This window comes from Oryzias latipes, chromosome 11 (genome assembly GCF_053564925.1).
Source record: "Oryzias latipes strain Hd-rR chromosome 11, Olatipes_Hd-rR_3.1".
Taxonomy (NCBI): Eukaryota; Metazoa; Chordata; class Actinopteri; order Beloniformes; family Adrianichthyidae; genus Oryzias; species Oryzias latipes.
In genome coordinates this window covers 12,562,847-12,586,868 of record NC_136247.1, presented here as the reverse complement: position 1 = coordinate 12,586,868, position 24,022 = coordinate 12,562,847, and the positions used below count along the sequence as shown (strand labels likewise).

At 42.0% G+C, this 24,022-nt stretch overlaps 1 protein-coding gene and 1 long non-coding RNA gene across 30 annotated transcripts in view; one reads left to right on the top strand and one right to left on the bottom strand.

The window, feature by feature from the left end:
- macf1a (microtubule actin crosslinking factor 1a) overlaps positions 1–24,022 on the bottom strand; it is a 192,963-nt gene that overhangs the window by 39,115 nt on the left and 129,826 nt on the right. For all 29 annotated transcript variants that reach the window (XM_078954826.1, XM_078954828.1, XM_078954839.1 and 26 more), the window contains 16 exons: positions 23,771–23,970; positions 23,269–23,586; positions 23,018–23,184; positions 22,179–22,335; positions 21,988–22,099; positions 21,496–21,558; positions 20,302–20,540; positions 20,056–20,185; positions 19,217–19,416; positions 18,919–19,143; positions 17,299–17,575; positions 16,534–17,126; positions 16,267–16,455; positions 15,975–16,181; positions 14,436–14,753; positions 14,184–14,366 (listed from right to left, as the gene is read on the bottom strand). In XM_078954826.1, coding sequence (XP_078810952.1) covers positions 14,184–14,366; positions 14,436–14,753; positions 15,975–16,181; positions 16,267–16,455; positions 16,534–17,126; positions 17,299–17,575; positions 18,919–19,143; positions 19,217–19,416; positions 20,056–20,185; positions 20,302–20,540; positions 21,496–21,558; positions 21,988–22,099; positions 22,179–22,335; positions 23,018–23,184; positions 23,269–23,586; positions 23,771–23,970 — 3,578 coding nt within the window. The remainder of the gene's footprint in view (positions 1–14,183; positions 14,367–14,435; positions 14,754–15,974; positions 16,182–16,266; positions 16,456–16,533; positions 17,127–17,298; positions 17,576–18,918; positions 19,144–19,216; positions 19,417–20,055; positions 20,186–20,301; positions 20,541–21,495; positions 21,559–21,987; positions 22,100–22,178; positions 22,336–23,017; positions 23,185–23,268; positions 23,587–23,770; positions 23,971–24,022) is intronic.
- On the top strand, positions 409–2,333 carry LOC110015921 (uncharacterized). The gene is made up of 3 exons (XR_002291183.3): positions 409–548; positions 674–806; positions 1,175–2,333. It is a non-coding gene; the product is annotated as an uncharacterized LOC110015921 (long non-coding RNA).

Genomic DNA, 24,022 nt, shown 5'->3' with positions numbered 1-24,022 from the left:
TGGGGCACATAGCAGTCCTCTATGTATGCCTCATCTTCATCACCTTTTCCAAGGCAGCGTGGGCTCTGCCTCAAACAGTCCGGGCGGCTCAGGGGCTTCCCCATTCTTCCTTAGATTTCTTTGCGGCTGCCGTATAAAAACTTTAAAGTATTAACCGGAAAAGGATGCAAAAATAAGGGCTGGTGTCAAGAATGACGTCTTTACCTGCACTTTTCTTTATTCAAGTAGTCCAATCACACAGTCCATGTGGCTGAGTTAACAAATCCCTCAGATTTCACATTGTAGAAAATATTCAAAATTTTAAAATCCACAGTATTGCTACGACACAGCATTCCTGCATCCTTGCTATGTCACTTCCACTGATGAACATTTCCTCTGTCTTTCTGAGATCCAGTGTGGCATCAGGGAGGGACTTGGAGAGACCGTCCTCCCACTCTGCATCATATTAATCACCAGCGTTTATTTTAAAAGCCGTTAGGAATGAAAGCGGTGGAGGGAAGAGCATAGTCATCATCTCCATGTCTGTGAAGCACAAAGTCCACTGTGAGGTAAGTACTGATCTGATAACACCTCGTGGTTTTGCAGTCACAAATCCACAGCACTTCCCTCTTCTTCATGTTGTTGTACGTGTACAGCAGTTCATTTCTTGACCACTCTTTTCCTGGTCCTCAAGCTCCTGCTTCCTTCCTCTCTGCTCAACTTGCTTTCACCGTGGCACAACAGGAAAAGGCAAAGAGAGCTCGGACAACTTCAGCAGTTGCAGTGTGAAGTAGGGAGGAAAGTGGAAAAAAATGGCTCCTTTTAAGGTGAGAAAACCCACTCAGTTATATAAAAGAAAGGCTGTGTGGGGGCACTGAGCAGAAAAGCAAAATAGTCCATGTTTTCTTATAACTTTTTGGACAGAAAGCAACAAAATATCCATCCTAGTCGGATACGTATAACAAAAAGAAAAGAAAAAAACAGTGAGCCATTTTTGTTCTGTGGTTTAGAAAAGGTTCATACAGTCCATAGATTTTCTGATGATGTCAAAACAGAATAATCTCCAAGGTCTGGTTAGTAGTCCAGCGTTTTCAAGAAAACAGTTAAATCCCAAACAAAGAAACATATTCTGCTTTGTCGTCAAGAAATCTCCACTAACGCATCAACTCCTTTCTTTTATCTTCCTTTTTTCCAGAACAGCTCCAGGGGAGAGCTGGTACAGTAGATCGAAAGGCTCTTGGAGGGGGCGAGGCTGAACTGAAAGAGGGCATCAGGGGGTAGATTGAAAAAAGAAGGAAAGGAGGGAGGAGGGGTTGGTCCTGGACCAGCCAGGCGAGTCGGAAGGCGAGTCGGAAGGCAAGCGGAGCAGAGCGGCGAGTCGTGGGACTATATCCAGAGGGTGAAGTCTCAGACGGTCCTTACAGGAGCAGACAACCACGGGACATGCCGCCTTCTGTTTCACAATTTCCCTGCAGTCCTCTTTCTCTTCCCGAACCCAGCGTGCAGCAGGAAACAAAGTGCCACGCAAACCGCGCTCCTCTTCTTTCAATGAAACGTATCGCTGCTACACTTAGTTCCTTCTTTTCTTTTCTTTTCTCCCTGTTGTATTTTTCTCTCGTGCAGTTGCACAGCTGAAATGGTTTGCAGCTGCTAAAAAAATCTCCCTCTCTGGCTCTCACTCTCACTGCCCCCCTCCCTCCCCCCCTATAGATCCCACCCCCTCGTCACTTGGTGTTTGTGTTTGAATTCAGCTCCGTTTGTTCAGTTTCCTGTGCTGGTATTAAAAACACAGGAAGTGCTCCAATCAAGCTGGTTCCCCCTGCCCCCCCTCCCCCCAAAAAAGGAGAAAAACCCAATAGAGAGGGTGAAAGGGGCGCAGAGCCGAGGTGCTGAGAGAAGGCGCTCAGTCAGAAAGAAAAGGAGCCATGCAGAAGAAGATTCAAAGCTAAATATTAGCTGAACGTTGGGATCAAGCCGATAATCCCACGCTGATCAGAATGGCAGATTTCCTCAAAAAAGCATGAAAAAATGATTTATTTACTGCAATATAAAGCAGACAATTTTCGCCAAGACACCAGATTTTAAACCAAAAAAGGACAAACTAGTGATGTAAGACAAATTTGCATTCTTTGGTAATCCACTGTGAAGGACCGTCTATCCACACAGAATAATATGGCTCTCTGCAAAGAGTAAAATAATGAAGTCAAACAAAGAATAAGGCATGGAGGTAGGTGGGGAGGGGGTGGGACTGTTAGTCGTCAGGAGAGAAAGAGGCTTATCAGCAGTGAGCGGTCCTTATTTTCCTCCTCCCACCAAAAGTCCAGGGGAAATAAAGTCCATCTCCAGTTTCTGCATTCATGATTTCATTTCTTTCCAGAGTTTTTGCAACTTTTCCACCATGCTGTTTACCCACAAGAGATCAACTTTAAGACCCAAACACAAAAACGTCTGGGTTATTCACGGGCTCCACTTGTGCATTCCCGTCTGTGGATTCACTGAAACCTAATCCAGGTGAAGAATGTGTAACGGGGTGGGGGGGGGGGGGGGGGGTCAGACGGTAAAGCCGAAGAGAAACTGGGCCAAGCACAAAAAATAGTCAAAGATGAGCGCAAGTGAGTGTTCTCAAAGTGGAACAGTCGGTAGGAGAACAAGAACAAAACCTGGAAACTTGCCCCAAATCAGATGCAGAAAACTAGCTTACTTATTTAAACCTGTATGATCTGCATCCACGAAGGCCTGTCGCGCTGGTTTGCATGGGCCGACCCGTGGCCTGCATGTCAAACATGCTAAATACTCCACTCTTTCTTTTTAACTGCCCTTCACACCCACCCCCTCCCCGTCAGTTGTGCTGCAGCTGTCACTGCCGCATCCACAAGCAAACGTCTTCATAGAAACAAAAGGGGTTTGTCACCGTTTGCCACCCACACACACACACATGCAGGCCTGATAACCGAACAACCCGACTAAAACCAGTCCCCCCGTCATCTGTTTGAGATTAAAGGTGATCAGTGGACGCAGAAGCCCTGCCCTCCTTCACCGGTGCGTTCATTCATTTCATTCCTCAGTCGTCACGGCGAGTTTGAAAGTCAGAGCAGACGGGGCTCTTAGGGAAGTGGGCGTTCAGAGAAAAAGCAAAGAGATGTGGGGATTAGGGGTTTCATATTCTCCAGGGGGTAATTCTGCGGTGTAAAAATGTTCAGACACGTTTCTGTCACACTTTGGATCCCCTAAACAGCCTGAGACGAGCTGGTATGGGTCTTGTGATTCTTCTTGAGTTGAGACGCTAAAGCTCAAGAGTTTGGAAACCACTTAGTGGACACAAACCCAAACACAGGTGGAGAGCGTAAAGCCAGTTTTGTTGACTTTGCTGGGTTATTTATTTGCTTGTGGGGGAGCACCTGCCTTAAAGAAATCTAACTGTTCTTATTTCATTTGTGCCTCCCTCACACAGCAGAGTGACTCCATAAGGACGCCGCTGTTTCAAGCCAATTTAGTCCACAGCAATGTGCTTTTCAGCCTCTCTATGCTTTAATACCCCTCACCGCCTATGGTAACCTGGAAACTAAAAAAACAAAACTGTCTGCTGCTTCTTTATTCTCCAACTCTCAGGGGTAGTTTTATATTAACCAGCAATGTATTCTACCTGATGCTGTGTGTGTGAAAGCCCTCATTGTTCTCAGAAGGACAGACACAAAAGGACCTGGATCAGAACATGCACACACCTTCACGAAAAACAGGCGAAAGCCTCACCATCATGCAGTCAATCATCCACTCGCACTGCTGAGGGTTATGAAGGCAGATTTAGCAGATTTTATAGATGATTAGCTCAATCAGCATGTCCACAGATGGTGTAGTTTTTTTTCTTCTTTCTCGTCTCCCTGTTGAAAGTTTACCTCCTCCTCTTCCTCTTATGTGCACAGACCTTCGTTCTCCACACACAAACATGACACTGGCTCCCATAGGTCTTTACAAAATCCCTCAAGTGTGGAGCTCATTCATTATTTGTTCAGTGCTGTTGTAAAGCAGCGTCACTGAAAGTAAAGCAGCAAGTAAACCTAGACTAAAATAGATGAATAGGACTTGCCTTACAACTACAATATTGTATTGTTCTGATGCTAGTTTGCTTTAGAAACCATAATGTCCTGGAGTTTTATTTTTAAAATATCAACTGACATTCTTATAAGAATTTGGAGTGGACAAAATTATTTCCTCCATCTGCAGCTCATGTTAATAAACAATTATTGAAAAGTGTGCAGAAAATAATGTCTCAAATGTACTAATATCCGGGGTGTACAAATTCATTTTAACAACAAATTCATACGGTAACTAGTGGTTGCTGATACATCAAGTTAGGCTTCCCCATAAATCGCAAATTTATCGTTATCGCAATTTCAAGCTGTGCAATATACATATTGTCTCAGCACCTATTTGCTGAGACATATTGTAACTATAGGCAGCGAAAAATCGCAAAAAATGGTTAACCTTAAGAGTGCTAAAACAATCTTATGGCAGCTTTAAGTATTTAACAAATCGAATAATCCCTTTATGCACTTGACCAATCAGAAAGAGCTCTTCACGTTGTTGACCAATCGGATGGATGGATGAGCAATGTAAATTGATTCATTGTTACATCCCTACTAAATCTATCCTCTTGTGAACTCACACTGGTAAAATACATTCGGCAGGTCAAGCTAGTTACCCTGTACTGCCAGAAATGAACTGCGTTTACAGGAATTTCTTGTTTAATGTTTGTCAAACTTCAACCATCTCAGGCTTGAGCAAAGGCTGACGAAAAGCCCTCACATAAACACAAAAATACCGTTTAGACCTCCCAAGGACAATTAAAAGGAAAAACTCAACCTAATAAGTCATCAAGAGCACAGTTTGGAAATAAAGCAGCGAATTTTTGTCTCCTTAAAGCGAGGGAAAGAAAGTGAAAAGTCTGTGCCGAGCGATGGCGTGCCTTTATAATTCACAACAGCTGAGACAATACAGAGCCCGACAGGAGGCAGGCCTTTACATCACACACACACACACACACACACTTTTGTGTCGATTCACGACAACCCAGACATATTCAGATACCCAAACCCCCCAAAAACGAAGACAGAGCAGCTTTAGTGATCTGTCAAATATGCACTGGAGTGAATGATGTGTTTATGAAGTGTGTGTGTGTGTGTGTGTGTGTGTGTGTGTGTGTGCGTGGGTGTGCGTGGGTGTGCGTGCGTGCGTGCGTGCGTGTGTGCTCCAGTAAGTTACAGGAAAGTTCTTTAAAATGAATCAGGTTATACTATTACAGAAATTATGTCAGCATGATCCAATCAGCCCGCGGAGAGACACAGAGTCGTGAACTCTGACGCACAAATAGACCAATGCACACACGCACCTACAATCTGAGAAACACACGCCCGCCAATATTTGGAGCAGAAACAAGGAAGGAAAGAGGTCCAGGAAAAACTCAGGAATCTCTGAGTCGTTTCCGTCAAGATGACGAATGGCTTGGATAAAGCGGGGAGTCGAGGCTGAGTTACTGAGTTCTGACACACCAAACCCTTCAGACGGAACACGACCTTTCTGTTTGAATTAGACAGACACGATAAGCAATAAAGGCCGAAAACAGGTTAACTTGCAGCATAAAGTCCTGCAAAAAACAGACAAAAATAAAGAAAGTTCATCCATTGCAGCCAGATTTCAGACACTTGTGTGTTTTCCAGGTTTTGGAGGATTTAATGGTAAAAATCAATTAATAAGGGAAAGTTAGGTGCAACTTTTTAATCCATTAAATACTTTTATATACAACAATTTGCAAAACAGCAAGACAATCATGTTTGTTACTTTTCTAGAGAAATTAAGGACTACAGACAGGACTTATCTTATGGTGTCAGCAGATTGCACATCGAAATAAGTGGCAGGTTTATAATAAGAGATAAAGACAAAAAAAAACAAAAACAATTGTTGGTTGAGCTTGGTTTGATTTTTATGCCCATCACCACATAAATGCTGACACAGTTGGTGCAGCGAAGGACAATGACTCACAAGCTTGCAGATTCTCAAAGGGAAAAAAAAAAGTAGGAAGGTGATCTGGATAGGACAACCGCTGGGAAAACAAGCTACGAGGAGGTGAAAGGTGTGATGGAGGAGGATGTGCAGACAGGGGAGGCGTGCAGGCATGATTTAGGAGAGGGGCTTTTACAAACGCGCAGAAGATGCAGACACACACTCTCACACATGCACGCCTTCAGAGATCGCAGTCAGCCAGACTAACCAGCCCTTCCCAGGAATGCCCATCTGCAGCAACTGAAGCCAGAGGCACGCGGAGGGATGTTGATAGCCACACCCTGTGTGTGTGTGTGTGTGTGTGTGTGTGTGTGTGTGTGTGTGGTTGTCTGTGAGGGCTGGGTTGTGGAGACAGCTGAGATTCCAGTTGCAACCCGAAAAAGACTGGAATCAGAAGCATCCTCTGATGAAGAGTACAGACACACACACCTCTCACCAGCCCACGAAGCGGCCCGAAATAAAAGCACAGATTCCACGGTAGCAGGTATGTGCAGACAGGAGGGCCAAGTATAAACACTAAGATGATGAATTGTGATTCTCTGAGGAAGAAACAGACTCAGGTAGACTGGTAGGCCTGTAGATTCTACAAGTAAGACTTTAGCTTCAGCGTCACCCGAGTTCAGATCTTAATTACTTCTGATCTAGAACAGACAATAAATTGAACTGTTTTGACTTTCGTAAGATCTTTGTTGTTTTTAGGGAACTTAAAACTCTAGTACCAGAAAATGTACATACCAAGAGTCTGGAAAAACACAAAAACCAGCAGATTATTCTAATAAATAAATAAATAAATAAAAAAGCTATATGTCCAGTAAAAAAAAACATGAAACACAGGAAAATTCAAACCGACCTGGACTTTCCTAGACATGGCTTCACTGACTACACATAAGAACCAGCTATTTGCTGAGAAAAATTGGACTATTTTGAATCTCCCATGATTCCAGAAGAACTTCCACTTCTTGGATGTGGCCACATCTCCATTTTTTTCCTTCTGGCCTAGCTGACGCGAGCCATGTCTTCAGTGTTGCAGTTGCATTTATTAACTTTTAGCATCTTTCTTCGTCTGATAACAGATGTTCCAGTGTCTTTTTTTCCATTCGGGCTTTATTGGAATGATCTGGATTGATTTGGGATTATAGTAAACATAATCTACTTAACTAATCTTTATGTTTTGGCCAACATCGGCTGTACAATGGAGCTTTAAAAAAAACAAAACTGCATTGAATATCATAGGAAGATTATTAGTACCAGTTTCCTGTAGATTATTGTATACATGAGTTTGACAGCATGACGTTTCACCACATGTATTCCCACAACTCCTCTGTATGACTAGGTCATAAAAAATATTCTTTCATTTATTATTATTATTATTTACTTATTTGTTTGTTTAGCTTACATGGTTTGATCCATTATTTTTTTTGTTACTTGTTTTTCCTTAGAGCTGCCATTTCTCCTCCTTGAGATATATTGAGAAAAAAACAACTTTTAGTGAATCTCTTTGAAGACCTAAAAACTATGTTTTTGTTGTTTTTAGTTTGTTCTTGCAGCATTTTTCTCATGATGGGGGGGGGGGGATCAGACAAAAATTGGATTTCTGAGTATTTCTTTATTCAAATCATGGTGAATGAGAAGCAAATGAAAAAACGCCATTTGAAAAAGTTTGACTTTTAAATTGACTTTTAGTCTTGATGCATCACAGACTCCTGGTTTGGAAACAAATGTTTTGCATATTTTACATGAAGAAGGGAATCCTCATAGGAGTCCGGCTGCTCTTTCCACCTCATTTACCCCTTAAGTGAGTGTGAGATCACTGGTGAGAACTTTAAACCATTTTGTAGCTACATCACACCCCACTCCCACTGCGCCCTGGCTTGCCTCCACCCACAACTCGTTCTGAGCCCCCTCGTCTTTTGAAGCGTCGGCATGACATCACCCCTCTGGGTTTGAATTAGGCTGCGATGGGGGGATGGGAGGCGGGATGATAAAGAGAGGGGTGGCCTGGTTCGTTTTGGAGCCAGTCCGACATGTTTAGGTTTGAAATGAGCTGAGCTGGATCAGTTACAGAGAGAAGCTTCAGGGAGGTTCACACAAAGCCGGGAGAAGCTTCAAACACGGCATGAGAGACCCTTTCACATCCCTCTTTACACACCACACAAGCAATAGGTTTTGAAACTTCAATAAAAAAATAAGACAAAATGAAAGAGCTGTGAACAATCAGCATGTAATTACACCCTATTTTTTTCATCTCTGCAGTTATTTTCTGCCCTTTCCTGCATTCTTCACCATCTTTCATTGCCAACCACTCCTCTATAACCAGCTATAAATACTACAGTGCTTCCAGACAGTAGAGAAGACCAATTCTCCATGCTCTACAAACTCTGTAGACAGTTACTTTTAGTAACCGCACAGGTATTTGACACTCAGCTTTACAACATTTGGGGAATCATTAATCTTTTTCCACCATTAACCATTAACCATTAACTCTGTTTTAAATGTTCCACAACCGGTCTCTCTTGAGAACTCAACTGAGGTTTGTGAGATGTTTATGACCTTTTTTATTGATAAAATCAAGAACATTAGGACCCTCATTAGCCCCCCCTCTTTCAGTCACTCCGTCTCCACCTCATGTTCTACTGTTCTCCACCGGTTTGAGCATGTCAGTCTGTCTTACTTGGAAAAATTAATTAGTCAGATGAAGCCATCAGGATCTCCCAATGATCCAGTTCCACCTCGTCTTTTTAAAGAAGTGTTTCCCACTCTGGCTCCCTATGTTCTCGATTTAATTAACGGCAGTTTAATTCATGGGAGTGTGCCTTCGTGCTTCAAACATGCAGTAGTAACACCACTTATTAAAAAGCCTGGCCTGGACTCCTCCATTTTGTCAAACTTTAGACCAATTTCTAAGCTCCCCTTCCTTTCGAAGGTTTTGGAGAAAATTGTGTACTGCCAGTTAACAACGTTTTTAGAGGAGAACAGCATCCTTGAGGTGTTTCAGTCAGGATTTAAACCCCGTCACAGTACCGAGTCTGCGCTATTGAGGGTTTCAAATGACATTTTTCTAGCAACGGATGCCGGTCACCATGTTGTTTTGGTTCTGCTCGATCTGGCAGCTGCATTCGACACAGTTGACCACCAAATCCTTTTGTCTCGCCTGGAAAGCTGGGTGGGTCTTCGAGGTAGTGCTTTAGAATGGTTCAGATCTCATTTAAATGAGAGGAGCTTCTGTGTCCGTCTTGGACGTGCAGAATCCCGTAGAGCAACTTTCACATGTGGTGTACCTCAGGGCTCTGTTCTGGGGCCTCTTCTTTTTTCATTGTACCTGCTTCCACTTGGGTGTATTCTCCGCAAACACGGGATTTCATTCCACCTCTATGCTGACGACAGTCAGATTTACATACCGTTAAAACAGGAAGAAGCATATTCTGCTCACCAGTTACTAGAATGTCTTGATGACATTAAGACATGGATGTCATGTAACTTCCTGCACTTAAACCAGGAAAAAACAGAGGTTCTGCTATTTGGTCCAAGTGATGTCTCTAAGGCACATGTCGACTTAGGCGTTTTAAATGATCACCTGAAACAGACAGCAACAAGTCTAGGTGTGAAACTGGATAGCAATTTAACTTTTAATGCTCATATAAACTTAGTGGTGAAATCCAGTTTTTTTCACCTGAGACAACTGGCCAAGGTTAAACCTCTCCTCTCCCGCCATGACTTTGAGATTTTAATCCATGCTTTTATTTCAACACGTTTGGACTACTGTAATGCTCTCTATGTTGGGCTTTCCCAGAAATTACTTGCTCGTTTGCAGTTAGTCCAAAATGCAGCTGCCCGTCTTCTAACTGGTACACGGAAACAAGAACATATCACTCCCATTTTAGCATCTCTTCACTGGCTCCCAGTTCGCTTACGCATTGATTTTAAAATTCTCCTATTTGTTTTTAAATGTCTCCATGGACTCGCCCCAAAATATTTGTCTGACCTGATTCAGGTGTACAATCCCCCCCGCTCCCTTAGGTCAACAAATCAGACACAGCTGGTCGTCTCGAAGACCAGGAGAAAACTGAGAGGTGACCGAGCCTTCTCAGTCTTCGGACCAAAAATCTGGAACGAATTGCCCCTGTACCTCAGACAGATAAACTCACTCAGTATTTTTAAATCTGCTCTTAAAACATATTTTTTCACTTTGGCTTTTAACTGAGTTGGGATCCGGACCTATTTTATGTGTTTTATGCTTTATATTTTTATGTGCTTTTATTAATTTTTGTATTGTTCAGCACTTTGGTGAACCTTGTTCTGTTTAAAGTGCTTTATAAATAAAGTTGAGTTGAGTTGAGTTGAGTTGAGTTTTTCGCCATCTCTGAACACATTTTTAACTCTATTGTCAATAAATTTTAAATTTACACAATTATGCAAACGTGTAGTTTTCCTATTTTGTATTATTTTCAATGCTGTAGTTCTGTGCTTTAAAAAAATAAGAAACTTTAGTATGCTGACTTAAAACTTCTTCAAAGCTTTAGACAGGACAATGGTAAAGTCCTAATTTCCTGATGTATTCACGGTATGCTATATGTGGTAATCAGTGTCTAAAAACTAATGGATTACTACTATTGACAAGTCACTGATGATTAAAAAAAGAACTGTGTCATTGTAGTTTCTGTTTTTACCACCAGGTGGACTTTTCATCAAAGATGAATTTTGATGAGCTTAAAATAAATCAGATTTAGAAACTTGCATACTTGTGGGGTGTGTCTACAGTTAGCACTCTTGGAGGTGCACGACGGAAAAATGACTGCTTGTTTTAATTTGACAAGAAAAAAGGAAAACCTGTAAACTATTGACCTATGTAACAACTGGGTAACTAGTTTCCTAAGCAAAAAAAAGAAAAATCAATTTCAATTAGTTGTGAACACTGTCATCCTATGAAAACCTGCTTACTTCATAAAACTACCTGAGAGCATTTTATATTCATTTTACGCACAGCTAATTTGCACTGCACTGCATTTGTAACAAAGCTTTTTCTTTTCCTTTGTTTGTTGCATGTTGAAATGTTGGTGATCAGAGGTCTGGCAAAAATGCAAATTTCCCCTGGAATAAATAAAGAATTGATAAATAAAGAGTTCTGATTCTGATTTCCGCAAATATAACAGCAGGTTTTACAGTGTGTGAACGACATTTAGCTGTAATAAATGACAGACATGTTTCCTGAAACACTACTGTCCGTGCAGCAGCATTCATGAACATCTGCTCCTATTGAGCAGATGTTTCCAGCAGATTAATTGACCATGGCTCCAGTCCACCATGGAGAAATCTTACCCTGAACCATACTGTTTAGGACAAGATTTGGCATTCAGTGACTGCTATTTACCAAACAAATCTCTGAATAGCCATTTCAAATAACACGTCCGTTTTCTATTTAGTTGAGGCAGTGGATTTAATTTAGAGGAATGCAGTTTCAACTCAAGGAACTGGAAAACAGTCAGGGTGGTGGATTTTGAGGACCAGGAAGGAGCAGGCCTGCATGCGAGTAAATATTTAAAAGAATTTTATTTTAAATTCAAAACAGTTTTGCAATTGAGACCAACGTTTTTTCAACTAAAATATTTTGTTGTCTTTGTTTTATTGTCCATTTTCTCAGGAAATTATTCAGGGTAGAAACATTTTGTATATTTTTCCCTTTCAATTAAAAACGTGTTTCCAGTTAACATCAATCAGCTCTTTGTGTAAAATTTTTAATCATATTACTGGGCTGTCGGTAGACCACTGGTACCAGCTGTTCCACCAGATTAACAGAACCACAAAACACCATGCAACAACTTCACTCTCCGTTTGATCTGCTCCTGGTTTTCAAGTGCAGATGATTGATCTTTTCACTGCTCTCTTTGAATCTTTTCGATCTCTTATCTGTTTGATGTCTGCCACACATTTTCCTGGCTTGCTAGAGGAGAGGAGAAAGATGCTAAAACCAGGAAGACACAATTGCTTTACAGAAGCAAAGACAAACCAGAACTACAACTTTAACAAGTACTCAAAAAAAAAAAGAGAAATTAAAAGGAAAAAGCATGTTAAAAGAAGTTTGATCCACTTTCTACAACTTCACAAGAGCGGGGCTAAAGCAGAAGTTCCTTATTCTTCACGGGCATGACAGTGATTAGCGCTCTTATCACGAGTCATTTGTCTAAATGCCTGACCTCGGAGCATCAGGCTGAGCAAAGATAAAACGGTTCAGTTGTTGCTGCCCGTGCGTGGGATTCTTGCTTTCTTCTCTTGGGTTCTTAGTGGACAGGATGTTGCATCACAGCAGGAAAATGTGCTCTTTAATGATAAAGCCAGGCTGTAAGCATCTAAAAACACAATAAATCTAACAGAAGGGACGCTTTGAAGCTTCATCAAAACCAAAAGAGAAAATTTTGGGAACAAATGACAAATTGGGAGGAATGACTTATGAAACACAGACTATGACTCACTGTCATGTTCTCATTGTTGCCGTCAGATTGAATTTATAGTTATGGTCATTTTTATTGATGAAACTAAAGTTTTGATGCTAAAGTAAAAAGCAGTTTGCTGTCGTGCATTTTTTGTTCTCAGGACCTTAAAGACCCACTCCAATCATCTATTGATCTATTTTAAAAGGGTTATCAGTGGTCTTTTCATATGATTATGCAAAAAATGTGATTTATTTTCCAAGTCATACCGTATTTTTCAGACTATAAGTCTGGAGTATAAGTCACAGCAGCCAAAATTGCATAGTAAATATGAAAAAATCGTGTATAAGTCGCATTTGAGTACAAGTCCGAAATATACTTTTAACAAAATACAGGCACGAGAACGGACATTTTATCTTTAAAAGCATATCATACAAATGGAATAAATAACGACTCTCTATTGTAACCATATTTAGTGTAATGAAACATAGGAGAATGGAGTTTATTAGTGCAACACATAAACAGTTATTCAGGTAACCCTGGCGTAAAGAATATAACTACCGGTAACCAACTAAACTCTTTATGTTATTTCAAATCACTAAATCTGTTATATTCTTTATAGTCTGTGTCTCTTTGGAACAAATCTGCCAAGCATAAGACAGGGCAGCACTTCTTCTGTGTTGCTGTCAGTAGCAAATACTGATATCGACATCTACAGCGCCCTCTAGCGGTTGTTAATTGTTTTTAAAAATCACATATAAGTCACACCCTCACCAAACAATGCAAAAAAAAACCACGACTTATACTCTGAAAACCACGGTAGTTTCTGTAGAGCAGTACCCCCTTCCTCTCCTTGTTGCTAAGAGCTTGAAGCAAGGAGCTTGTGGCCCGCCTGATGTGTTTTCTACATAACATACATGATCTTTTTCAAACAGCATTTTTCGTCTGCTCCTGATTTACAACAACTTGAATAACGAAATACTCAGAAATGCAATTTTAAGCTGAGATTTCTTTGTAGATGTCCTCCATCATGAGAAAATCCCACAAGAACATGTTAAAAGCACAATTTTCAACAGAGTGGGTCTTTAAGTTTTATTTTCGAAACTAAAAGCTCATTGTTCCATCTTCCTGTGCAGTATAACTGCATTTATTTAGTTTAATCCTGCAGACCCAAGCTACTAGTTAGGATAACTGAAGTGATGTCCTCAGAGAGAAGTTGTTCAAAAGGCAAATGTTTCCCATCATTCCATTGTACTTAGTTTGTCTTAAACCACAAGAAAAGGAAGTGAACAGAAATGAGACCTAGTGTCGAATTTGGAGAGTCATCCCCCACAACAGTCTCCACATCAGAAGGGTTTAGCTTTAGCGTCAGACAGAGGGCGGGACACATGATGTGTGTTTCTGTGCTTGTTGAAAACATTGACACCATCACCCAGACGCTTTAAAAGGAAAAAGAGGAGCATGACTCGGCAGACAAAGACAAGTGACCCAACTCCCTGCCAAGCCCTCATATGCACACAAACAAATTTGTCTTCACCACAGGAGGTACAAAGAGGAGGACAGAGAACCAGAGCTCATATTACTTTGTGGCTTTTTTGCTCCTCTCAGCAAATCAATTTAGGGGCAGGATGACAAAAGCTGAGGTCCAACAAACACGTATGAACCCTCTGCTGATGTGCGTCTTTAATCTCTCAAACATTCAGACCACACTCTAAATCTTACCTTGAACTCCTGCAGTTGTTGTTTGATCATCTCCACCTCAGCGCCCACCAGACCCTGTGTGTTCAGCCCCTCTTCAGCTCTTCCCAGCAGCCCTTGCAGCTCTGCCACAAGTTTGTAGAAGTCCTGCACCTTGTCTGCTGCATCCTTGATCTGATCCAGCTTTCCCTGGCCACGCTCCCCGAGCTAGATTGAAAGGCAACGTCAAGATTTCAGATCTATGACAAAACTCGCAGCCCAGGTGTCTTTGCTCACCTTCCCTGCCTGGCGGCTCAAAGCCTCAGTCTCCCTCCTGAGGGCCAGGAGGTCCGGTGAGGAACCTTCTCGCCGCAGCATGGTTGTGCACTCTGAAGAGTGTTCCTCTAGCTCGGTTCTGAGGTCACCCAGGCGCAAGAGGAAGCCCTTCACTGCATCAGCCTGTGAGGCCAAAGAGTCGGGATCACGTCCAACAGGACTGAGGGAATCCAGTTCATCATCCAGGTCAGCCAGGCGAGAGAAGATGTCCCGAACGTGGGTCTGGACCTCACCCACGCCCTGCAAGCGAGACTCCAGGGAGGCGCAGCAATGTTCAATCTGATAGAAGAGGAGAACGCTTAGAAACTGAATCACAGGCAAAGTTTCAGGTTCAAGTTTTGCTTCCAACATTTCTTGCAAATTTTTTGAGGCAAAAAAACTTAAACTCACAAAAAGAAAAAATAAATGATTGAAATGCAGTGTCAGTCTATTTTTCCATCAAAACTGAACTGCCTGCTAGAACAGAACATGATGTATCCAAACTAGAAGATGATTTGAAGCAGCAGCTGAGTAAAATTAGATTCTGCCTGTGTTTGTTAGGAGTGAGCTCAGTTTTATCTCAGACTGATCTCCATCACTTTCTGCAGCCTGGCTTCTCAGGAGTGACAACTTTAGAAATATAAACAAAACATCTCAGTAAATAACAGCACAGCAACGGTTTCTCTTCTTTAAACAGACTTCTCTTGAGAGAGGCCTAACCTTAAATGGAGTATCTGGAGGCTGGAGTGCCGAAATCGATGTAACCCTGAGAGCTAAATCGTGGATGCTTTGGTTTACATTTCAGTGTTCAGTGTCAACACTGACCGTGTATGACATCAGTAAGATGAGCAAAAGCAGAAACGTCCATCCTGCTCTCCTTCAGCTCGCTGACATTGTATTCATACAAACAAATCCCACCCGACACGCCTAGCTCTGTAAATACTGCAGCTTCCCCAGAAGAGAAAGATCTTCCTGTTCAGATTAAATAAATTACAGTCTCATTCACAGCATTTTTTATTTCATCCTGCTGCTGATTTTCAAAGCTGCTTCCTGCTAGACAGAGTCTGTTCCACTCTGATTTGTGGACACTAAGCTCCAAGATGCTCGTCAAAAAATAATTTCCCCACATCTACTATTCCACCTTATAAAGTGCCTTCAGTACTTTGAGCAGAAAATTACAAAACTCCCATCAACTGTTGTACAAAATGTGCAAATATAAATCCTTATACATTTGAAATCTTCAGCAATTTTCAGAGGCTGGAACTGTAAAATTCTCCCTCTTTTATTTTCTTACAATATCACTCACTACAATCCTTGATAAATAAGTTTATTCTCTGAATCCTCCAAAAAATTAACTTTTTGGCTCAAATCTGTGACATTTTCAACAAAAAATTATCTTTAATGTCCTTTTTTTCAATACGCATTGAATGCATGATAATAACACTTCCATCATGGAAATCGTTTCAGAAATGGCAGAGCTGGAGATTTTTTTCAAACTAATTTCTTGCCTCAGCCCCTCACCTTGTCAGTGACGTCCTCATACTCTTTCTCTGTGTCAATAGCCTGGTCCTGAAGCCTCTGCACTCCCTCTGTGCTGCCTCCTGGAGTCTGGGGGGCGTCCTGCACCAACCCCTGTGCCAGGTCTCTGAGGTAGACCACCTGGGGCTGCAGTGACCTCAAACTCTCCTGCTGACTTCTCAGTCTCTCCAAGCTTTTAGCACTACAAGCCTGTAAAAGAGAAGATAACAGTGATGGTGGATTACATTAACCTGCTGGGGAGACATAAACATTGAGTTCCTGACTATTTCAGTACCTGAGGTCCAAGAGCTTCCTGGACTTCAATCTGGTGCCTGGCAGCTTCCAGCCTCCTCTCAACAGCTTGCCGTCCCTCCTCAAACTCCTTCAGGCGGCTGGCCAGCTCCTCCAGCTGGAAGGTGTGGTTAAGGAGCCTCTCGTTCAGTCCATCCACCTGCCGGTTCAGCTGGGCCTTCTCATCTCGCACCTTAATCATGAAAGAGAAAAGTGAAAAATTGCCTCAAGAACAACAAAGCAATTAAATCCTTTTGCATTGGCTGCACACCTCTTCCTCCCCGATGCAGCACTGCTCCAGAAGCAGGTCTGCTGCTGTGTTAAAAGCTTCAAGCAGGGGTCGCCGCCTCTCCAGGTCGAGGGACAGGCTGCGGGCCTTTTGCAAGGCTTCGTCCAGTGATGATGAATCCAGCGATGGGAGGATCTCTCCATCCTTCTCCTCACACTCTGATAGCCATGGTATGAGCTCAGCTTTGTGCTGCTGGTAAGATTTTGCTTTGCTCAAAGTGCCCTTTAGCCTGGCCTCTCGGTCTGCTATTCTGAGGTTCAAACCCTCCCAGTCTTGTCGTAAGGTGGCCAGACGGGACTGCAGAGCAGAGCGTTCCTCAGCTGGCAGAGTGGCGAGCAGAGACACACCCTCGGCCTGAATCAGCTCGTATGAACCCCGTTGGCTGGCGATCTCGTGTTGAAGCGCCTCGGTTTGGGTGAGCAGAGAGTGAATGGCTTCTGGCTGACAGGGCAGAGACTGGGAGGAGGATTCCCTGGGATCTGTCTGCTTGTTGAGCCAGGAGCAGAGGTCCTCAAACATCTGCTGGAACTGCTGTGTGGACGACAGAGCTGCCTGAAGCTGTGACAACCCATCAGCTGAGGGAAGGAAGGGCACAGACATGATTAAAAATAAACCTTTGGATTTAAGAGTTTTGTTAAGGGTTTCTTTTCCAAAAAACACCAATTCCACCATCTATGAAGGTAAAAATGACTGACAATGTTCATGAGAATTCTTCAGCACTAAAAACATGGATACAAACATGGCTACCTGCTCGCTCTTCCAGACTCCTAAGCGGCCCGCTGACACTCTCCAGCCGCTTACTCAACTCCTCCTTCAGGTAGGGTTCAACCACGATGGTGCTTAGCTCCCGGCAGAGCTCCTCTGCCTCAACCAGCTCGGTTCGCCTTCGTTCCAGCTCTGAGCGGATCTCTCCGGTTTCTTGCAGTCGCTGTCTTAGCGCCTCTGGTTGTGCACTTAGCGAGGCCTGAGAGTCCAGCCTCTCACCCAGGGCGGAAATGCTGGATGAGAGCTCTCTGAGCAGAGCCTGAAAGTACCAGATCAGGTCATCTAGATGAGCTCATTTCTACAATGGAGTATTAGGGCCACCATGAAAATAAATACATTTACAAATATAAAGTTGTAAAAATTTAAGTTGGAAAATAGAGCACATTATAATCATTTACTTCAGCATTGGTTTCACAAATAAGGAAATACCAAGACTTTTATTAAGTCAACATTGTTTTAGATTAAGGATGTTAAGAAGAATTTGCAGAATGCTGGGCCTCTTCAGAAGACGATTCCTGACCCACAGAGTAGATTTATGGCGGGCTCCCAAATTAGGCTGTTGGCAGTATAGCTGCAGGGGTTCAAGTGCATTATGGAACATAGATATCTTAAATAACCTGCCCGAATTCCTTCATATCGTGCGTTTCCCATTTTGTAGTGCTGTCCGAATCTACAATTCCAAAATTGAGTGCACCTAGAAATGTCCCAGATGTCTCTGCCAAAAACCACTGTGCATCGATGCTCACTAGATCGGCAAATAGACCACAATGCATTGCATTTATGACACAGTGAGTTCATAAATGATTATCGCAAAATGCTCAAATCAATTAGATTTTAACTTTTTAAACTCAATGACGTCATGTCCGCCATTTAAAGAAATCCAGAAAAGGAGTGAGCATGGTGTTCGAATTGCTTTTAAAATCCAGGGCACTGCATAGTACTGCATTACATAGTTTTTTAGTAGTTAGAGATTAGGGTGGGAATTCGGACATAGCCTAATGCCTTATGGCATCGCCATAATTGATGGATTTAGTTAGTACATAATGTGGATGGAGGCTTACAACATCAACCAGGTTTTTGAAAAAGCATGGCTTTTTCCTTATGAAATTGTGTCTTTGTCTCATAATTTTATGGATTTATTCCAAAAAATGTTTTAATGCTTTTACTTTTATGGTGGTCCCAATACTTAGTCTCAAATTTGTTTCTTTTGTTTTGAAGGTTTAAAATTTCAGAAATCTTTCAATAGCATGATAAAAGAAGAAGAAAAAAAGAAATGTTCAAAGCAAACAATAGGCTTAACCAAATCGATACCTAACAACTTATGATCTGCTCAACAGGCCAAAATGTGTATCTGCAAACCTGCCTATATGCATAGTTGCCCTTTCACATTAACAGATTGCCCAGCTGTACAAAAAAATTAAAGTTTTAGAAAGAAAAAAAAGACCTGGAGACCCAAAACCCAAAATTTTTTTAATGGTGAATTACCATTAAAAAAATATATTTTTTATTTTATTTTTTTTATTTATTTTTTAAAATGTGTAATTCTATTCTATTCTATTCTTTTCAGTGCTGCAGTGCAGCTCAACAGTCCTGAGATCTTACCTGGTATCGTTCGCTGGTTCCTTGAGCCTGATCGATGTGGTTAGATCTCTGAGTCAGTCGGTTCGTGAGGCCTTCCCACTGTTGTGAGATGATGTTCAGCTCTGTGTGGACCTCTTCTAGGTCTTTTGAGTCCTGAGCAGGGTCAGTCTGGGACAGGATGCCCTCTGCCGACTGTGCCAGCTGATCAAACTGTGGCCGCCGCGTCTCAAACTCACGCAGCATGAACTGAAGAACAGAGGAGATCGATCAGACAGTCTGAAAGTCCTGTCACCATATTTGGGTTTTCTGCCACATATACCTGGACCTGCTGTTTCTGTGTGTTGAGCATGTTGGGATCAATGCTCAGCGGTCCCAGCACGCTCATCATCAGCTCCTTCTCCCTTAGCCACGGACCCAGCTGATTGGCTGCTGATGCAAAGCTCCCCAGCCTATCAGCACACGTCTCAAGCTCAGTCTGTCTCTGCGCTGCCGTCTGATTGGCTGCTTGCCACCGAGATTCTGAAGCAAAATAAATGGAAGAATTATCAACAATCTGATAATTATGTTCATTTCTCCCCCAAAATAAAACTTGATTTTTTCAAATTACTTTGTTTTTTACTAGAACAGGAAACAAGACTACAATTAAACATTTATTACAATGTTTCTAAAAACATAATTTTTGACTAAATGCCCTCCTAAATTGAATTATTTTCAAATGTTTATATCTCTGTTTGCTCAAAAGAGGGTATTAGCCATCATTTCTTTTCCCCATATGTATATCAACCTTACTTTTTGCCATTTCTGAGAGAATGTCTTTAAAAAAACATGGAGACTGTACCTCCTCTGTCCCCTTTTTCTTTAATTTAACATTTATGCCCTTTATGTTTTTTACCAATATGAGTTACACTGGTATAATTGCTGGTCATGTGAGTTTATTAATTTATGTCATAAATCTAAAGATGTGGAGTCTATTTCTCATACACTTAATCAGAAACTTAAGTCCACAGGATAGAAAAAAGACAAAAATTCTGGGAAATCTTAGGCATTATATTAATAATGAAGGACTTATTAGAGCATCATTCTGATAAGCACTGCTAAGAAGTCTTTGTATTCCTCTGTCTTGAAGCTGTGTTTGTTCTTTTCCCCTGTGAGACGTACCAATCTCCTGAAGCAGCTGCCTCCAGCTCTCTGCCTCAGGAGAGTCGGGGTTGTCAGCAATCAGCTTCCTCAGCGTGGCCTTCAGCTCGTCCACCTTCTTAGAGTGTTCACGCAACTCTGAGAGCAGAGCCTGCAGGATAAACAATCATTTACCTCTCAAGGATGCAGAATTATAATGGATTTCATAATGCAATAATGTCAGTAGTAACATCTCCTGCCTTGTTGTACACGCTGCCAGTGTTTTACCTTGTTCTGCTGAGCCTGGGCACGAACCAGCTCAGGTCTGGAGGGGGAGGCGGTCTGTCCCTGCTTCAGGGTGCTCTCTCTGTCACTTAACCAGCTCTTGAGCTCCTCTGTGCCCCGCATGGCTTTTTCCCTCAGCTCTAGGGAGGCCTGCTGCAGGCTCAGGCGCTTCTTCAGCTCCTCGCCCAGCGTGTCGTACTGAGATTTCACGTCCGACACGGCGACCTGGAGCTCCGTCAGATCTGAGGGCCACAGAAGACACCAGCTGGTAATGCATACATTGATTTTAATGTGTCTTCTATTGAATTACCAAGTGTCACACAGACCAGTTAAAAAACAAAATATTTTAATATTTCTCTAAGATATATTCTCAATAAAAATGTCCAAAAAAAAGAGGAAGAAATTAGTTTGCTGTTAGTTTGATCTAGGTGGATTAACTAAAGCAAATAAACTGATAAACTGTCTGAAATATCTGAATATCTCTGTAACAGAGATTTGATTAAACTGCCATTACACATAAATCAGATTTGATTATTTTATTCCGATAAAAGCTTTTACAAGTTTTTAGCGCCTGCAGTCTTTGTGTGACAGCAGAAATACAAAAAAGAACAAAACGAGATTAAACAAGCTTAAGGCTAAAAGTCACGATGAAAACATGGAACACCTTTTGTACACAGGAAATTAGATTGTAACAATTAAAATCTGAAATCCACTTTTGCCGAATTAAAGTAGCCATAAGCTTTGCTATCCTGTTAAAATTGCTTCCTGATTCTTCAGATTTAGAGCTCTGGCTGCTGTTCGCAGGTGTAACACTAGTTGGAGAGGCACAGTGCTGAAAAGGCTCCTGCAGTGCTAATCAAATCCTCAACCCATTGCCATTAGAGTCCAAACTAGGTTTCATTCACCAATGAAAGCAATTTTTGCCTTAAACTGCCTAGTTTCAATAATGTTCTTATGGACCTTGGATGCACAATAATATCAGCACAACAGGGTTAATATTTAACATTATGGTTTTATTAATAACTTCAAAAATGAGAGCCTTGGGAGTTATAAACAAATGTATAAATATTAGTAATTGGTATCAGGCACCACATGTCTAACAATATCTGGATATTGGAAATCTACTAAAACCGAATATTTTGCATTTCCTTTTTTCAAAGAAGTTACATTTAAACAAATGTTGAAGAGCGAGCTCACCTTTACATGTGTGAATGCCATTCAAACTGCTGGGGCCTGCCGAGCCGTTGATCTGAGGTGCACCTGTCAAGCAGACAGAGAAACAATCAGACACTCTCAGGACAGAAGAACTGCATTTTAGGAGCATTTAAAGTTGTGCTTAAAAGGCCTTAAAAGGCTTTGAAAAGAACAGAAGGGACAAATGCCATTTGTACAAGATAAATAGGGGCTAAGACTCGATAAAAAGGGGGCTTGGACTAGACAAATTGTCAAACTTCATCCAAAGTAATTTATACTTCTGTTTATAGTGTTTACTTTTTATTTTATCAGTTCAACATAAATGAAATAAAATTAATAATGAAAAAGGGGATACAAATAAAAATAAAAATGTAAAAACAGCTCAAGTTTCAGAGAAGATATATTTGAAGATGCACCAAGTCAATACTTTATTAGGATGTCACTTTTTTTTTTTAACCATGTGTTGAGTTTCGGACAGGGTTTTCTTCTTCTTACCTGTTTTGGTCTGAGGAGCAGTTGCATCAATGATGAGGGCCTCCAGCTCGGAGCCCGTCTTATTCAGCTCCTGAACTCTGAATCCTTGGGACTCCCAGTTATTCAGCAAATCCTGAGATCACAAACAAAAACTGAGTCCCTTTGCATTTCTAACACTTCCAAAACGCAGTTAAAGAGTCAGGAACACACACCTTGAGCTGCTGGACTCTTCTCTGCAGGCCTTCAGTGTTAAGGCTGATTTCTTTGGAAGGCAGCTGGTCCTGCGTGGTCTGAAGCCAGCGGAGGAGAGAGTCTGAAAGGCCTCTGAATTGCACGAGCTGCTGCTCGCAGGTCTGGATGGCAGCAAACCTGAGAGCACAAAGCATGGGGAGAGGAGGACGTCAAAAACAGTTATAAATCTCAATCAGAAGAGACATTTTTTAAACAGTGAATCAGAAATGTAAGACGGATTTCGAATGTATTCTTAAGCAACATTCTCTTTTCACTGTATCCAGGGAAGCCTACAGGTTGTGTTGGTGGAGCCTTGACCTCATCCTCTTTTGCATATAATGTGTGGAGCTGTGGCTGCAAATATGCTGATGGCCTGCAACCAAAACATCAGCAGCAGCTTTGTCCTGCTGCTATTTTCTCCCCATTGGGATCCAAAGCTGTGAGTTATTCAAGAGGGCAGTTTATAGGTCAGACAATGAGCCATGTTCATGCTGCTTATGATAGAGCTGCTCTGAATGAAGGACATGGGCCTCATGCAAATTTGCTGTACAGAACCATAATACAGCAAAATCCATCTTAAAACCAAAGTTTAGTCTGACAATTCCACATGTCAGTGATTTAAATTTATAATACCTCCGTTTAGAAACCCGAAAAACTTCAAATTTAGGGAACACGTGAGGATGTTTTTCCACACTATAAAATTCTAATCTAATGTAAATGAAGACATACTGCCCCCTAGGGTCTATTATTGTGACGTGTTCAAAAGCTCCAAATGAAAATTGAATTATTTTTGAACAAATCTTTTTGTTACAATTTGTACCTTTTATTGACGTTTTCTTCCAGTTTGGTGAAATCATCAGATACTTCTTTCACATTGTTCAATACATTCTGAGTATTGCTGAGAGCTTTGGATTGGCTGATCTCTGTGCCGAGGCTGCAAAAGGATTTCAGCTGGCTCGCCTCCTGCTCCAACTCGGATTTGACCTCCTGTGATCAGAAAAAAAACAAGGATTCTGTACAGGCTTAAGAAGAAGTGGCTTCACTGATTACCCACTCATACACCCTGCTAACCTCAATAGTCTGCCTGTAGTCGTCCACGCTGCGGTCTGGAAGCCCAACAGGGGTCAGAGTCTTCTGTCGGCTCTGCATGAAGGCCTGCAGGTCAACCTCCAGACGCTCGTAGCTTTCCAGTTTGGGCAGCAGCACTTTGAGCTCAGCTTCCCTCTCTGCCTGGCTGGCCTGTGCATCAGTGTAACGCTGGCTGAGGTCATGAAGGCTGACCTTGAGGCCTGACGCTGTGGAGGGGTCTGAGCTTTGCAGAAGGCTGGAAATAGAGTCCCGAGTTGCTTCTACACTGCCCTGCCTGGACAGCAGCTCCTGACGAAGTTTCTGCCAGAAAAAAAGGTCAGAGATCTTTAAAATCCCCACATAAAAAACTATTTAGGACATGAACCGACTTCTGAACTCAGAAAACCTAAAAGTGGCTTTAGCTCACCCTGAAGGAGATGGTTTTCTCTTAAATGAATGACTTTTAAAAATAATGATCTTGTGGAAACACTTCAGGACATCTCACCTGGTTCTGAGTCAAAGCATCTTGTACAGCCTGTGCAGTGGGCTCAACTGGGCCAGGATTCAGAACCAGTTTGTCCAGCCAGCCCAGCAGGCCTTTCAGGCCCTCTTGAACACTGACAGACTGTGCCACAGCGGTCTGCAGATGTTCAGCCCGCTCTGACACTGATGCAGAAAGGCTGCCGAACCTCTTCTCTAAACCGTCTGGAAAAAAAAAATGAAGCTGTTTGAAACTCAAAATGGAGTAATAAGAGCG